At 39.1% G+C, this 16,392-nt stretch overlaps 1 protein-coding gene across 10 annotated transcripts in view; it reads left to right on the top strand.

Moving 5' to 3' along the window:
- The window catches only part of PRUNE2 (prune homolog 2 with BCH domain), a 293,772-nt gene extending 277,781 nt beyond the window's left edge, over nucleotides 1-15,991 (top strand). For 3 of the 10 annotated variants that reach the window (XM_054658124.1, XM_054658123.1, XM_054658127.2), the window contains 4 exons: nucleotides 2,326-2,361; nucleotides 2,894-2,932; nucleotides 7,995-8,042; nucleotides 12,767-15,991. In XM_054658124.1, the coding sequence (XP_054514099.1) occupies nucleotides 2,326-2,361; nucleotides 2,894-2,932; nucleotides 7,995-8,042; nucleotides 12,767-12,797 (154 nt within the window). In that variant the 3' untranslated portion in view covers nucleotides 12,798-15,991. The remainder of the gene's footprint in view (nucleotides 1-2,325; nucleotides 2,362-2,893; nucleotides 2,933-7,994; nucleotides 8,043-12,766) is intronic. The other 7 variants (XM_001146885.5, XM_009456748.4, XM_063787780.1 and 4 more) reach the window with 5 other exon arrangements.
- Nucleotides 15,992-16,392: the final 401 nt, after the last annotated feature.

The following is a 16,392-nucleotide window of genomic DNA, read 5'->3' as shown; positions in this document are numbered from 1 at the left end:
CACCTGTAATCTTAGCACTTTCGGAGTCTGAGGAGGGTGGATAGCTTGAGTCCAGGAGTTCAAGACCAGCCTGGGCAACATGGTGAGACCCCCCGCCCCCATCTCTATGAAAAAAACACAAAAATTAGCCGGGTGTGGTAGCATGCACCTGTAGTCCTAGCTACTCAAGAGATTAAAGTGGTAGGATTGCTTGAGCCTGGGAGGCGGAAATTGCAGTGAGCCGAGATCGCACCACTGCACTCAAGCCTGGTTGACAGAGTGAGACACTGTCTCAAAAAAGAAGAAGAAAAAAAAAAGATGAAGAAGTATGGAAACACTCACATTCTATAAGATGACAAGGACATTCTCTCTTCTAGTGGAATTGAGCATTGACCACTTTCCAAGTAAACACGGTAACACTTCCATGGTGTGACAGAGGCAATAGAATGAAAAGTGAATGGGCTTTAGAGACTTAGATTTGAACCTTCTCTCCTACCTCTCAATGTCTCTGAGACTTCAAGTCATCTATTAAAATGATTAATTAATTAAAATATTCTGAGTCTCAGCTTCAGCATCTGTAAAGTAAGGAAGTAAGTTGCACTTCCTGGAATGGTTCTGAGGGTTGAATGCAAACAGGGTACACAAAGCACTTGCAAAGCCTCCCAGCACAGAGGTCGTAATCCAGAATCTTATTTATTGTTACACCTGTTGCTTTTAGAGACTCTCCATAATATGGGAAAGTTCAAGTGAGAAGTTAAGTATACCTAGGACATTTTTCATTCAACTGCACACATCAGTTTTCAAGGGCTCCATTTGGGAAAAGTTACTTCAGGAGGAAGGGTTCTATTTGGAAAAATTTTTTTCTGGAGGAAGAAATTTACCACCATTCATGTGCTGCCCACATGTCCATGTGTTCTGTTTTCTGTAATTCATCTCCTTGGGATGTCCTTTCTGCCAGTTCTGTTACTGACCTTCATCACCTCAATTTCATGTTTTGCAAATTTCAAATGGATACGAGCCATGGCTCCTTTTTATCACTGAATAACATTCAAAGGATCTAATCTCAGCCACTCCCACGACCAGTCCTCAGCTGAGATGGAGCCTGTCATCAAAGGGCTTAAATGAAAGAAAAACTTGCCCAACCTAGAACCAAATTTATAATCATTGGTTACAGTTGATTCTCATTATTTGTGGCAGTTATGTTCTATAAAGTCACTGCAAACACTTAATTAGTGAATACTGAAATAGTGTTCCAAGGGAAAATACAGGATGTTCAGTTCCTGCAAGCATCTGGTCACAATGTTTTCATCAATCAATCAATATATAACCTTTTTTTATGTGTGTTCCTGTTTAAATGAACCTTACTTAGTATACATTGTTGATTTATGAACATTGAACTCATGGCCAACAGTATTGTAACTTGTGCATAAACGAAGCTTATCTAACACACATATTTTCTTCATAAGGCACATCACAGCTTTCCTGCACTTGGGAATACTAGACAGTATTTCAGCCCTATGCTTGGAAGCCAATTTGAACAGCAAAATCACCAAGGAAAAATACAAAAATGAGCGGAAAAAAAGGCACTAAATAGGTTGTGAAAAGGACACTTGTTTACAGTATGAAACAAGAAGACAGAGCCGCACACATTGCCAGGTGGCAACATGAATGTTGGGCAACTCAAATTTTCCTCCACTCTGCACATGTCCACAAGTGAGCCAAAAAGTACTTTGTATTGATTTTGTGGTTATAAATACATGCTAGTGAAGAGGCAAATTTACAAATATAGAATCTGCAAATAATCAGGTTTGACTGCATATATTTATAAATTATAAACATTGATTGTTATCTAATGAAAATAAGATTTCTCCCAAATGTCAATTTTATTATTACCATCATACATCACCTAATGACAGAGACATGTTCTGAGAAGTGCATCTTTAGATGTTTTCATCATTGTGCAGACATCATAGAGTGAACTTATACAAACCACCCAGATGGTAGAGACCACTACACCACCTAGGCTATCTGCTATAACCTGTTGCTCCTAGGCTACACACCTGTACAGCATGTTACTGTACTGAATACTGCAGGCAGCTATAACACCATGGTAAGTATTTGTGTATGTACACATAGAAAAGATACTGTCAAATTATGGTATTCTAATTTAGGGGACCACTACCATATATGTGGTCCATCACTGACCCAAATGATGTTACATGGTGCATGACTGTATCTGGATAGGCATTTTCTCTCATGATTTGACTGTCGTTTAAATCATTTACTTGTCATTTTTCCCATCTGTTTGCTCATTTTCCTTATGGCACTCGTTTTTTATCTTGTAAGGTACGATGAAGAGAGATCTTATAAGAGAAGTGTGAGGTAAAATCTCCTGATCTCCTATTCATGCTGGACCCTGTGTGTGTACACCAGTGTTTTATTTGTGGGTGACCTCAACAAGCTACCAGAGCAAGAGGTCACTGTATCAGTCTTTTCTATGCCATTTTCAGTCTTTGTCCTGTGTGTAAAGCTGTTGAGGTCAACCTAATTTGCAACTGAAACCTACTAAACCAGATACATCCCTGACTTGGCCCAGGCTGCAAGCTAACTTGAACTGTACCCACCAGACTGACGTGGATGTTTTCAGCTTTATTCAGCCAGCATGTTTCTGATCCCTTTGCAACTTATATCTACATTTTATGAAGGAATTTGCAAAGTAAATGTACATAAACACTGAATGGGAGGCAATGACAACATATTTAATGGAAGGAGTACGTCTCAGGGCTCCAGAAGACAGTTTCGAAAAGCACATATGCACCACTTTCGTTTGGCCCTGCTTTGCTGAGTGACTGTCTCATGCTGTGCTTGCTTCTCTTTTGTTTCTTTTCCACACCAATAATTTTTGCTCCTGCAGACTGGATGAAGAACTGAGGGAAGCATCAGAGGCAGCTAAGTAAGACTTGGTTTTCATTTAGCGGCTGGCATGATGTTGGCTTGCATTTCAGAACTGAATTGGGAAAATCTGCATGCCTGGTGTTTTATTCCTGCTTCCTGATAATAATGCACTTTAGAAATTCTCTTTCTCCTATGATAGATGTAATCTCTATTATTCTTACTACAATCTATTTTTCCCCATGATCTTGCTTATACTGAGGAATGTATTTGTCACTGTTGTTGTTGTTTTTTAATGTACACGCAATTCTAGGCACCACAACAAAAGAGCACATCACAGGCACTGCCACATATAGTGTGACATCGAGATGATCATTAGGTATTGAGGCAACAGAACCTCACTAATTCATACCAGTGGGGAGGAATAATAGCACATCGAGATTTGGAAGATTTTTGTAGAATCAATTTCACGGCCTTCTATGAATTAAAACAACAACTTACTTAATGACTTTGGAAATATTGCTTAACTAACAGCCTTTGAGCTATTTTGATGAATAGAAAAACAAAAGTCATTGCCCACTATTGTTAAAGTATGATTCTCAAAAAGGCAAAATTACAACTCTCATGCAAATATAAAATGAACACATGCCAGTGATTTTATCCAACTAATTATTTAATGCAGGAACCACTAAGGTGTTAAAGCCAGTTCAAAGAACATTTGAGCAGCTAGATATCTATAGGCAATTTATAGAAGAATATTTGGATAAGATTGTTGGGTTAGATACAAAACTGGTTAATAAACAGCAGGGCAATAAACTGTAATATTGAGGTTGTCTTTTCCACTGGACAGAAATTATTTGCATCACTGCTGGACAGAAACTACAAGTTAACCTCTGCCCCTATTGAGCTGTAAAATAGCCCAACCAATAGAAAGTCAGACCCCTGTAATCCCAGCACTTTGGGAGGCTGAGATGGGTGGATCACGAGGTCAGGAGATCGAGACCATCCTGGCCAACATGGTGAAACCCCGTCTCTACTAAAAATACAAAAATTAGCTGGGCATGGTGGTGCACGCCTATAGTCCCAGCTACTCGGGAGGCTGAGGAAGGAGAATCGTTTGAACCTGGGAGGCGGAGATTGCAGTGAGCCGAGATCATGCCACTGCACTCCAGCCTGGGGACAGAGTGAGACTCCATCTCAAAAAAAAAAAAAAAAAAAAAATCCAGTCATTCTCTTTTCTCGTTTCCAAGTTACAAAGAAATTTTCTGATAATACATGTTAGATATAACCAAGTACTATTTGAAAAGTTTGCTGAATTAAGCACATTAAGTTTCTTCCCTATTTTAAATGTTGCTTATGCTGTTAATTTTTAAAACCAGCTCCCATTTTAATAGACATTGCAGAAGCAGAAGGCCTGGACAATGTCCTAACAGCTATAAATTCGGAATAAATAAAATCTAACTAATAGACATTTTCTGCATAGTTGTAAATGCCAATTCCTCATTAAAACAATCCATTTAGACATTTTTCCCCTATGGTACATTTTTATTATAATAACCTATAGGATTATTTGCTTGTAGTGTGCCAACCTTTTGTGTTAAAAATTAAAGGATAGGTTTTTGCTTTAGAAAGTTTAGCATTAGTGGAATTTACTGTTACAATATTCCAATCTTCTCATTTTCTTTCAAGATAACTGACACCCAATTAGATAACGAAACTCAAAACTGTGTAATTTTTTATTCTAAAAAATCTTCTTAGTCTTGATCCCAACTGTCACAAATAAGAAGTTGTGGAAGTAAGGAAAACACTAGTAATCAAGGAACTGAGTGTTGGTGTAACATCCCTTTAGCATTTACCTGCACTCAAATTGCTTTGTATCATGAGATTTCCTAGAGAGAGAACTCTCAGTGAGAGTTCTCTTTCAGATTTTCTTTCAGTTTTCTTTCAGATTTATTTTTTCAGGATGATAACATATTTATGAAATTAAAGCGCTATTTTGAAGACAAAAGATGGGGGAAAGAACATCAATAATTTTTCAGACAAACCTGTCATAAAGTCATATTGTCATGTTTCTTTCATTATTACCATGAAATCTTGCTTCTTTTAATAGATTTTTTTCCTCTATATTTATACTCTTTCTGCTTAGCTGCCACAGTAAAATGATTATTGTTTTTGGGTAGTTTTGTAGCTTTCTCTTTTTTCTCTCATATCCACTATTTTGTTCTCTTCCTTACCCCTACCTACCCTCTCCCAATGTGTCTAAATGGCTCAGAGGGTCCTGAGACATTTTGATCTCCCTCCTAAAGGAAGCACTATGCTCGTGCCTAGTACATAGTAGATGCTCAGTAAATTTATGCTGCATAAATTAATGAATTTGCATAACAGTCAGTTCATTGCTGTTGAGCAGTGGGTTCTCAAACTTTATTGTGCATTGCAATGACCTGGAGCACATGGTAAAACACGAATCCCATGTCTCACCCCCAAAGTTTCTGATTCAGCAGCTCTAGAGTGGAGCCTAAAAATCTGCATTTCTGGCCAGGTGAGGTTGCTCAGCCCTGTAATCCCAGGACTTTGGGAGGCTGAGTGGGGAGGATTGCTTGAGGCCAGGAGTTAGAGACCAGCCTGGGCAACATAGCAGGACTCCATCTCTACAAAAAAAATTTTTTTTAATTAGCCAAGTATGGTGGTATGTGCCTGCAGTTCCAGCTACATGGGAGGCTGAGGTGGGAGGATCCATTGAGCCCTGGAGTTCAAGGTTGCAGTGAGCTAATTGATCTTACCACTACACTCCAGCCTGGGCAACAGAGTGAGACCCTGTCTCAAGAAAAAAAAAAAGTCTGCATTTCTAACAAGTTCCCAGTGATGCTGATGCTGCTGGTCTCAGGACCCAGCTTTGAGAACCACTGCCTAAAAGTCAAGGGCCAAATAAAAATAATCAGATTTGTTTTGGAAGTCTATGCTCTTGCTTTGGATTCAGTGGGTAAGCCATCTGCCTGAAGAATCCTCCCTCTAGGATCTTTTGATCCTACCTTTTTGATGGTAACATCACATGTATGAGGAATTGAAATATATTTGCACATTTGAAAATGTGTACAGAGAAAAAATTCTACTCTGTTGACCCCACAGGTGATTGGAATGCCTTAGAATCCCACCATCTCGGCTACCAGCAACATTTTTTCAACTACCTTTTAGCCTCTGAAGTAGCCCCTGAATTCTAGGAGAAACTGTGTGATAAACATGATCACTGCAGATCTATGGTTAGAAGCCAGATATGCCCAGGTTCTTCCTGTTGACAGATGTGCCTGACTTTCCACATGACTTGTTCAGAAAGCTTCAGGCTAGGTCTAACCAAAGGCAAACGTACACTTGGTCAGGGAACAAAACCTATCTGTCCACTGTTTTGCTTTATGCCCACTAGTTTCTCAACATTCTCCCTCTCCCCTCACACACACACATACCACCAAACTGCACCCCAACTCTAATTGACTTCAGAAGGTGATTTCCTCAGCCTGCCTTATCTTTTCTTTAAAACCTTAGCTGTATACAGGAAAGAAAGTATTATACTTCTGAAGGATAAATAGTATACCTAGAACCATTCTTATTTTGAAAATTGGGAAGCATCCATGTGTTGCCTTTGGAGTGACAGTATTAAAGGGTTTGCAAATTGCTGTTTTCCTTGGGAGGATTACTCAAAATTAAAAAGCAGAAAAGCTGAGTTTGGAAGATTGCCCTTTCTTGATTCCATTCCAGCTTTGCTAGGTTTTTTTTAGCACTCTGTCAACACTTACTTGACTGTCCTTGCTCACTGGAATTGCCAAATATTCCCTATAAAAATATCAGACCACCAGCAAGAAGGGTGGGGAGTGAGAAAGGAAGGTTGCTATCTCACCTGGGGAGATAGCCGCCTGTCATCTTCAACAAAACACCTGACCTTCATCATGGATCCTCTTATGTGCAAACAGATAAATTAGCTTGTGAAATTATATTACTAAGAGGACAACTGCACTTAAAAAGGATCATAGAAGCTCTTTAAATAGAATAGTGTTTGTTTGTCAATAATAAAATATTTATGGGAGGCCGGGCACAGTGGCTCACGCCTGTAATCCCAGCACTTTGGGAGGCCGAGGCAGGAGGATCGCTTGAGTCCAGGAGTTTGAGACCAGCCTGGGGCAACATGGCAAAACCCTACCCCTACCAAAAATATGAAAATTAGCCGGGCATGGTGGCATGCAGCTGTAGTCCCAGCTACTTGGGTGGCTGAGGCAGGAGAATCGCTTGAACCTGAGAGGCAGAGGTTGCAGTGAGCCAAGATAGTGCCACTGCACTTCAGCCTGGGCGACAGAGCAAGACTCTGTCTCAAAAAAAAAAAATTATGGGAGGGGTATAAAAGTTGAGGTGTAATGAGTATTCATCAAGAATTAATAGGAAGCAAATTTGAAATTTGCTCACAGAGAAATCACACCAGTATATCAAAAACAGCTAATACTACACAAAAAACATAAATGCCATAAAAACACTTTTATTTATTATTTTATAAGGTTACATTTGTTTTCTGGGCATACTCAGTTGAGGTAAATGGTAGGATTCATTTGTATCACCTGGACACAGCTCAGCTGTATGGAGTGGTAAGTGTCCTGTTATTTCTGTAACAACAACAATGAGGAGAGCTGACGCTGACATTTTTTCTTTCAGTGTATTGGGAAATCCTCATTCTCGTGAAAACTGAAAATTAACTGTGTTCATGGGTGAATAAAATTAGGCTGCTTGAGAGGGATTTTCCTCTGTGTGTATTTTATTATTTGGGGTACCAAAACAATTTTGTAATATGTCCCCTGAATAAGACAAATTGAAAAGGCAGGGAAAAATGAGGACAGAAGAGACCACTGGAGGTGTTTGGAGTTTTTAATCTTTGCTTTGTGTTTTTATATCATGGGCAATCACTTGTATTTCAAAACCGATGGTAAGGGTTACAGCTTAATCTCATCATCTGTTCAGGTATGGATTTGTTCAGTATTAGCAATGGGACCACATTAAACAGTTTCAAATGCCTCAAATCTGTTGTGCTTTCACAGTGGTGACAGTGGGGAAATGTTGACTGCTTCCTATTTTTTCCTTGCACTCAGAACTAGCTGCCTTTACAATGATCCAGAAATGTCTTCTATGGAGAAGGAGTAAGAATTCACCATCAATAACAGCTATGTGGTTACTTGTAGTGTTGTATGGCTGGGCTCTGAAAGAAAACACACTGAGGACTGGGTAAACCCTGTTTAGATGTTCAGCTTTCCTGTGCTCCATTCCTGAAATTAGAAACCTGAAGCTATATTTGCCAGCTTCACACCATTTCATTCACGATCACCCCTTAAATTTCTAAAGGACAACCTATGGACATGGCATTCTATTTTTCCAATCCAAAAATGGGAAGAAAATGAATATTAGGACCAGATGTAAGAACATTTGGGCAAGAGGAATGCAATTCTGCTTTCTGAATGACATCATCTCTATTTTAATTAGTGGAAGTTGGAACTTCCATTTAATACTTTGGTGGATGGAGAGAAAATGTGCTTGTTTTGCAACATCCAGGAGGAATTCGAGCCTGTATGAGACTGTAGGAATGATCTATTTAGAGGATTGCCATCCTGTGAGAAGTAGAAATTGGACATGTAGTGAGTTCTTAACCACGTTCCAGACTGTAAAAAGCTTCATACGCAGTGTCTGATTTTAATCCTCAGAATAAGTTTATGAGGTACATTTCACAGATGAGGAAAGAGAGGCATGGAGAGACGATCTGACCAGTCCACTGTTTTACAGCTGTAAAAATGGCCCAGAGCTGGAATTTGGACCTTGGCAGTATAGCTCCAGGGCCAATGGTTTTTAAATCAGAAAGAGGTGGTCTTAATGCTAGATGGGCGTACCACTTCCAATTTAATGAAAGACAAAACTATTCACCTAAGAGAACAGAGCGAATTAGTGGCCAAGTCAGTTTCAGGGAATAAACTGTGGTCACCAGCAAGCTTTCAGAGAGAACTTGGTCATCCAACAAGGAGCTTCCAATTTGGTTTGAGTTGTGGAGAATTTAACATTGTCTTTGTTCCTAGCAATCAGAAAGCAGAGGGGAAAGATCAGTTTTAAATGTGTCTCATCTCTATTGTCACCTTTTGCTGTCTTTGGACCTCCTTTCCGTTGAGGTCCAAAAGGAAGTTGGAAAATTATAGTGAAATATCTTCACATTTGCCATGTTGACCTTGCAACTTAAAGGAAGTTTAGGCACAAAAACTCCAGAGACAGTCCCAGCTGAAAAAGTTCACAAAGAGCAAAGACTGGGCCAATTCTGGATGCATGCCTATGAGTTAGCCCCGCTCTGCAAGGAAAATTTATTTTTTCTAAATAAAATTTTCAAAAAAGAACAAAGACTATAGAGAGACCTTTGAAATCACACAGCTATTTTTCCAAAGGTCACTGTTGTCCCACCTCTTTTAGATGAAGATACCAATTGCTTCAAGGAAATTGGCACATGAAATTCTGCAAAGCAATAATACCTCAATTCCCCAGTCCACGATAATTCTTTTTGCAACTATTTCTTCCCTCAGCAAAACAGCACCCCCCTTGAGCAGTTAACAGAGCCCACAGTTAACAAGCAGCAGAGAGGGCACATGTGGAAGCCCAGCCAATGGCTGGCCCATCGCTGCTACATCTTGGGGCTTACCCACTTCTTTGCTTGCCTTGTCTGTCTTGCTTCTTATTCCTATGTAGGGCTGTTTGGTTGGGAAGAGGGCAACCATTGCTTCCTGTCTGGGTTCATTTCAGGGCTGGGCATGGAGGAGGGAGGGATACTACAAATTGTTAGTGTTACTTCCCACTTTTTAGAAGAACATATTCTTCTCAAGTCTTCCCTTTCTTCAGCCCTCTCTTTCCTGAGCCCTTAAGAGGCACAAGATCACAGTGTGGATGATGAGATCAGGATAAGGGGCAAGAGTAGCCAAGAATTTTTTTTTTTTTCTGACTTCCAGTCCTGGATTTCTGGCTTTCTTTGGTATTAGAATAAGGGCTGCATTTACTTCTTCTGGCATCTTTACACTGTAGGCCATCAAGGACAGAGGAGCGTTCTGTGTGGAAGCATTTTACACCTTCCAGAGCTAGTGTTGAATGAATACACTGCAAAATGGGCAAGGGTTCTTCCAATGGGCTCGATCAGTCCAAGAATAAGATGGAGTGTGTGCTGTTACCGTAGTGGCCTCTCATTTTCCTCAGAGACAGAAGGGAAGGTTATGCCCATTTTCTTCTTTCCACATAAAATGCAAATGTTTTTATTCATCATTAAACAATATTGTCTGACAGTTTGTAAGGAACCTCATTTAATACGTGTTAGACACAAAAATGGCCTATTGTAAAATTATCAGAAGGTTGCTCTGTCTCAGGAAAAAGTTGCTTATAGAAAACTAAGCCCATTTGCCCGAGGATTAAGCATATTCAATTCTAATTAAAAGTATTCTTTTTTCCAAAAAGGATACATTTATTTATTTATTTATTTATTTATTTTTAAATAGCCCTGGGTGCTTGTCTCCTTCCCTTTTAGGTTTGGATTTTATGAATTTCTTCATGTTCCAAAACTTGCAACATGCCTTTTTATATTTTTACATATTTATTTAAAGTACAGTGATCAAGAGTGGCTCTATTTGAAGAAGCTTAAATGAGCATCATTGTTAATAGCTTTGTTAACTCCACAACATTGCTGTTCTCTCAAATATTAACCTTCCAAGTGGTTTCCTGTATTTACTTACAAGAAAATTGTTCACTTTTGACTATCTCATTTATTTCATAAACTGGGTAAACAGGTTCTAGTCTTTTAGCTTTTGAGTTAACAAAAGCTGAAGGGATGAATTAAATCCTAGAAGATTTACAAAAAAGTCAGTACGAACAATAATCGAGATGGGCATCCTGGTGTAAGTGTTAGCTCAGGGGCCCGATGGTGAAACAAGGTGACCATGTTCTTTTAAGCTTCCAAGACTATTTCACATATTCTGACCCACTCTCGTAGTTTTTAGACAATGTGCCTCAAATTTTGGTTTAGTAAATATTCTCTTCATCTATGGGAAAAAGTCAACCAACACCGTGAGAGAAAGAATCAAATTTCCAATCACCAAATCAAACTTACTACAGATTTCTAGGAACAGGAAGGACCTTTTAAAAGCAAAAACAATATATTTTTTAAATGACCTGTTTTGTAAAGGTATATGAAAAAGATCTCAGGGTCACAGTGGATAAAAAGAGGATACCTCTAAAGCAAACTCTGCAGGTAAGAAAACAAGTCAGAGGGCCTGAAAACTAGAAATATTCATGATGATTTTGGCTTTCCAAAGGAGACAAGATTGTTGCAAGTAGGGTAATAAAGCAAAGAGCTATTTTCTCATTTCAAAAAAACACTGAGGGCCGGGCATGTTGGCTCATGCCTGTAATCCCAGCACTTTGGGAGGCTGAGGTAGGCGGATCACGAGGTCAAGAGATCGAGATCATTCTGGCCAACATGGTGAGACCCCGTCTCACTAAAAACACAAAAAATTATCTGGGCATGGTGGCGTCTGCCTGTAATCCCAGCTACTCGGGAGGCTGAGGCAGGAGAGTCGCTTGAACCTAGGAGACGGCGGTTGCAGTAAGCCGAGATCGCACCACTGAGCTCCAGCCTGGCGACAGAGCAAGACTCCATCTCAAAAAAAAAAAAACAAAAACACACAAAACAACCACCAAAAAAAACCACCGAGGTACTATTGCTGCTAATAATAACAGACATTATGATATGTTCATTATGTACAATTGAAAATGCTTTAGACTTATTCATTAGCAAGCTGTGAAAGCGGTATGACCGTTCCATTTTACAGATACAGAAATGGAAACTTAGAGAAGGTGGGTGACTTGGCCAAGTCCCCACTGCTAATAAGTGACGGAATTGCTGACTATATTTCAAAGGAAAGATACTTTACTACTGTAAACTGGATGGGCAGGCAGCGTGAGTTACCAGTGGCTTTATTTGCAAAGCTTCTAGAATGAACACTGCTCAGCTGCCGCAAATTCCACAAGTAAAGCACAGTAACCTTTGCAACATGCAAGCTTATGGCTCAGGGAGCAGAGATAAGCAAAATCCACAGATACGTGCCAAATCACCCTTTGCAAACTAATAGTTTCTCTTTTATCGCAACTGAAATTCTTCCTCTATTTACTGGCTTTTGGTTTTCTTCCTCTTGGGTGGATGCAGTAGGAAGTTGTGCTGTGTTCACTAAGAGGCAGAAGAGAGACATGTGATTCGAATAAGTTTTAGGCTTACTCCTCAGATACTTGGGAACCCATTTGACCTTCTGAAAAACAAGCTTTTCTTTAGTTATAAACATCCATCTCAGTAAGGTAGGCTAACCCCTTTCAGTCAATTCCTTTGGCTCCTAGAAAATGTTTGGTGGTGTTTTATTGTTTACCATTTCTTACTATTTAATGCTTGTGAGACATTACTTACTTGAGGCAGAACATTTGTTTGCTTCACAAGGAAAGGTCACTTATTAAAAATAAATAAAATGGCATGATTTCTGGAATACACTAATGCTCCTTATCTTAATTGACTTTGGGAATGAGCCTTTACATGAGTTTTTTACCTCCCTGGATCATTTTGAAAAGGTGTAAAATGCTTCCAGAAACGATTTTGTAGAACTAAACAGATTTCATATGTTGGAGAAAAGCCTGACAAGAGGAGGATTGGGTTTTACCAGATTTTTCTATTATAAGAAACTTGCATGATTTAAATATTTTCAGTATGTCCTTTGAGGAAAAAAGCAAACACAGTGCTACCCAAATCATTACTAAATGTCTCTCATTTGGTTTCTCATGTTTCTCTCTCTTTTTCTTTTCTTTGCAGTATTGACTTGAAGCTGAAAGAAAAGCCTTAGTTGGCCACGCTGGAAGAAGAGGATGCTTTTCTGGTTCATGGTTCTGTTGAAAAATATCTACCTGAAAGAGACAGGGCTGATGTTACCTTTTTCCACTTTGCACTACCTGGTGCCATTCTAAATTTCTAAGGGGAAAAACAGAAAGAAAGTTTGTTTACTCTTAAGATATTTTATGAAATTGTGTGTACTTTCCTATTTTGCCAATTATGTGCCTCAAAGATTTTAGTTGAGCCTTAGCAAGAAAGTAGGACCTTCCATTTCAATACTTCATTAAAACAGTGCAGTGATACTTTGTCCCTTAGACTGGTGTTTACCAGTAAAATACCTTTAATCCACTGTTAAGTATGAGTGGATTTGTTTCCATAGATTAGCTGGATTTCCTTTTGGTGATTGCATTAGGTTTAAAGTACACAGGGCTCAACTCTCCCCAGGAAAGTTTCCCCTGTTTGACTCCACCTTTAAAATCCTAAGCCTGACTAGGACAGCCACAAACCACACAAGGTGTAAAACCATCGTCAGCTAAGTGCCCGTTTTGTTCTTGTTTACGAGAATCTCCTTTAACTTCTCAAAGGGAAGCCAGGCTTTCTAATCCACGTCAACTTTATTTTAGTTGTCAAATTGGGTGTTATATTTTATGTAAATTGGTCTTTTAACAGATCATTTTCCTGATGAATGTTGGTGACCACCACATTGTGAAATTTAAGAATCCGTGTTGCATATTTGGTAGCTCTCTGAGCTTCAGGCCATAAACTTAGCTCCAGAGGTTACCTTGTAAGTGCCAAGAACTCAAGTGCAAGGTGGCCTACTCAAAAATCATTTGGTAGCATTCAGTTATTCATGAATTCCTCTCTCGCATGCATTGTGATCTGCTTTAAAACACTGTAATCTGATCATAGGCTTAAAATTAAATATGAGTATGTACTTTCATGTACAAAATATTTCCTTTATAGTCTTCATATGCCCTTTAAAATGCCAACAAGATTTCAAGTCTGTAGGCCTCTAGTGAGGTGGGGTGGCAAACCACAGCTAAGTCTCGCTCACCACTGCAAGCTAAGAATGGTTTTTACATTTTGGGTTGGAAAATTTTTTTTTGAATATTTCATGACACATGAAAATTATTCAAATGTTAGTACTGATAAATAAAGTGTTACTGAAACACAGCCACACAAACTTGTTTTTGTACTGTCTACAGCTACTTTCACACTACAGCCGCAGAGCTGAGCAGTTCAGCAGACCGTATGTCCCACAATGCCTAAAACATTGACTATGTTTACAGAAAAAGTTTGCTGACCCCTGCTCTAGCAAACGCATCCTTTCCTACTCCACCCCAATTTGTATTTAGATAGTTTCTCTAACAGAACGGACAAATGAGGCTGCATACTAATTTATTTTTGTCAAAAATCAATGTTTTGACATCCACAGACAGTGAAATAAAAGAAATGGCTTGCTGAAAAACATAAGGAGTCCTAGCCACAAAATCACTGCTTAGGTTGCAATTGCCAAAATGAAGCCTTCTTAGAAGCACTTCTTTAGTATATACAGGTGTTGGCTGAAGTCTGTGCCTCACTCTGGGAACCATTCTTAGTCTCCAGTGTCTCCTATTACAAAGAAGCTGGCAGAAATAAAAATGAAGGGGTGAGAGCGGTTCCACCCTAGTCTCATGGTGGAAAATTCACTGGGGAGAGCTGTCCAGGATACTTGGAGTCCTGGGTAGAAGGAGCCTGTAACTACTTTAAAGTAGACGTCTTTGCACAGGTGATTGAGTTTCTCTGACCTCATTGCTTCACCTCTGTCTCCTCCTGTCCTTCCGCACTTGCTCACACACACGCAGTTCAGCCCTCTTTCCTCCATAAGCCTCCATCGTTTTCTCTTTTCTCCTCTTGATCCTTTCAAGCGAGTATCTTGTTGAATTGTATGTTCTGTTGGATCTCCTCCTTCATAACATCTGGCTTGTTGGACAGAAAAACCCTACAGCCCACCCCCTCCCACAGCCCACCTCCACTTTTGAAAGCCCAAATTACGCCTCTCCCAGAACACAGTGTTGACGTAAATACGGTTACCCAATATTCCTGTTTATTCACCTATTTGCTACTTTCACTCAGTAGCATCCCATTTTGTAAAATGAATTCCATGGTCACCCTGTCACAGGAAGTAATGAAAAATCCAGTGTTCAGTGTAGTTGTGCAAACCTGAGGGCATAGAGCTGTTCATAGAGGGCTCTTGTTATAGCCAAACAGACACAGCAACAATCTCACCATCTATATATATATTTTTAACTTGTCCAGCTCATCTATGGAAAACTACTCAGGTGGTATGCTGTTTGAAGCCTCATCTTCCTACATGAAAATTATGGGCATTTGTCCCAATGATTTTGTTTCAGCTGTTCTGTAGGCTGCATAACCACTCTGATATTTAGGTATCTGCTATTTTATTATCTTAAAAGACAAATTAATTTAATTGCATGTGCTAGGGAAAAGCTACCATGTAAATTCACCCCAAGTAAATAGAATCCTAGATGAATCCTAGAAAAATAATCCCTAAGCAGATAGGTAGACAGAGGTAAACATTCACATGATTTAGCTCTCTAGCTCTTGCACTCTGAACATTCTTGCTTTGGTTCTGACTTCTGGGAACTGCTTTGCATTTCTCCTATAGATCTGTAGTTAAGGGAACCAAGGGGTCATTGGGGCACAAGCATTGTTTCTCAAAGCTCCTTGATTAAGAGAAAGAACAGAAATTTGCACAGAAGATACTGTCAAGGAGTGAGAAAGTTTGTTTGAGGGCAGTAGCTCAGTGTGGAAGAAAATCCTGAAGTTTCTGTTGAAGCCATACAATGTTCTATGGGGTTACTCTCTAAGACATTCTCTGAGGTGTGTGAGGAAGTCACTACTCCTAGCCTTTGTTAAGATGTAATTTTAAATATTCAGTTATGGTACTATGTTTGCAACTCTCGTCTTATCACAATGCCTCAGTAGTTTGTTCCCTTAGAAACATTTAGATGTGCACAAATTAATCTTTTATATATCTAAAGGTTTTTCTATCATGTATTGGATTGCTCAGAATAAAGTGTCTGTTAGACTTCGTTTTGGTAAATAAATTCTCCATAATGTAGATTAATAATATAAAAGTCTTTAATGACACAATATATCTATATAGCCTCACTGTATAATTCAGAAATAAAAATTGATTCTGCATGTGATGGTTTTCTTTCTTTGAGTCAGCAAGAATTTTTCTCTGGCTTCACTTTGCAGCAGTTTTATCTCAACATCAATCTAGCTTGGCACTTGGTACTGGAGGACTGTATACATTTTGGTTTTTCTCTACACCCAAACTTTATTCTCTCTTCATTTTTGCCTTTCCTATCTCAGAGTTCAATACACCAAGGTTTCAAACTGTTGTTTACTCTCTGGATAAGCAATTTCTTACTTTGGAAACATCTCCATGTTTCATGGTTACTTGATTTTTGTCTTTTCCTCTCTCTTCCCCTTGCCTTTTTATGGCATATATTTATTTTTAAATTAAAATGTATTAAATATCATTTTATTTTTAATTGGGGTTTTTTCCCCATTTTCACAACCTTCAGGCAAAACCAGAG

Source organism: Pan troglodytes, chromosome 11 (assembly GCF_028858775.2).
Source record: "Pan troglodytes isolate AG18354 chromosome 11, NHGRI_mPanTro3-v2.0_pri, whole genome shotgun sequence".
Classification (NCBI taxonomy): Eukaryota; Metazoa; Chordata; class Mammalia; order Primates; family Hominidae; genus Pan; species Pan troglodytes.
This window is presented reverse-complemented; position numbering and strand designations above follow the sequence as displayed.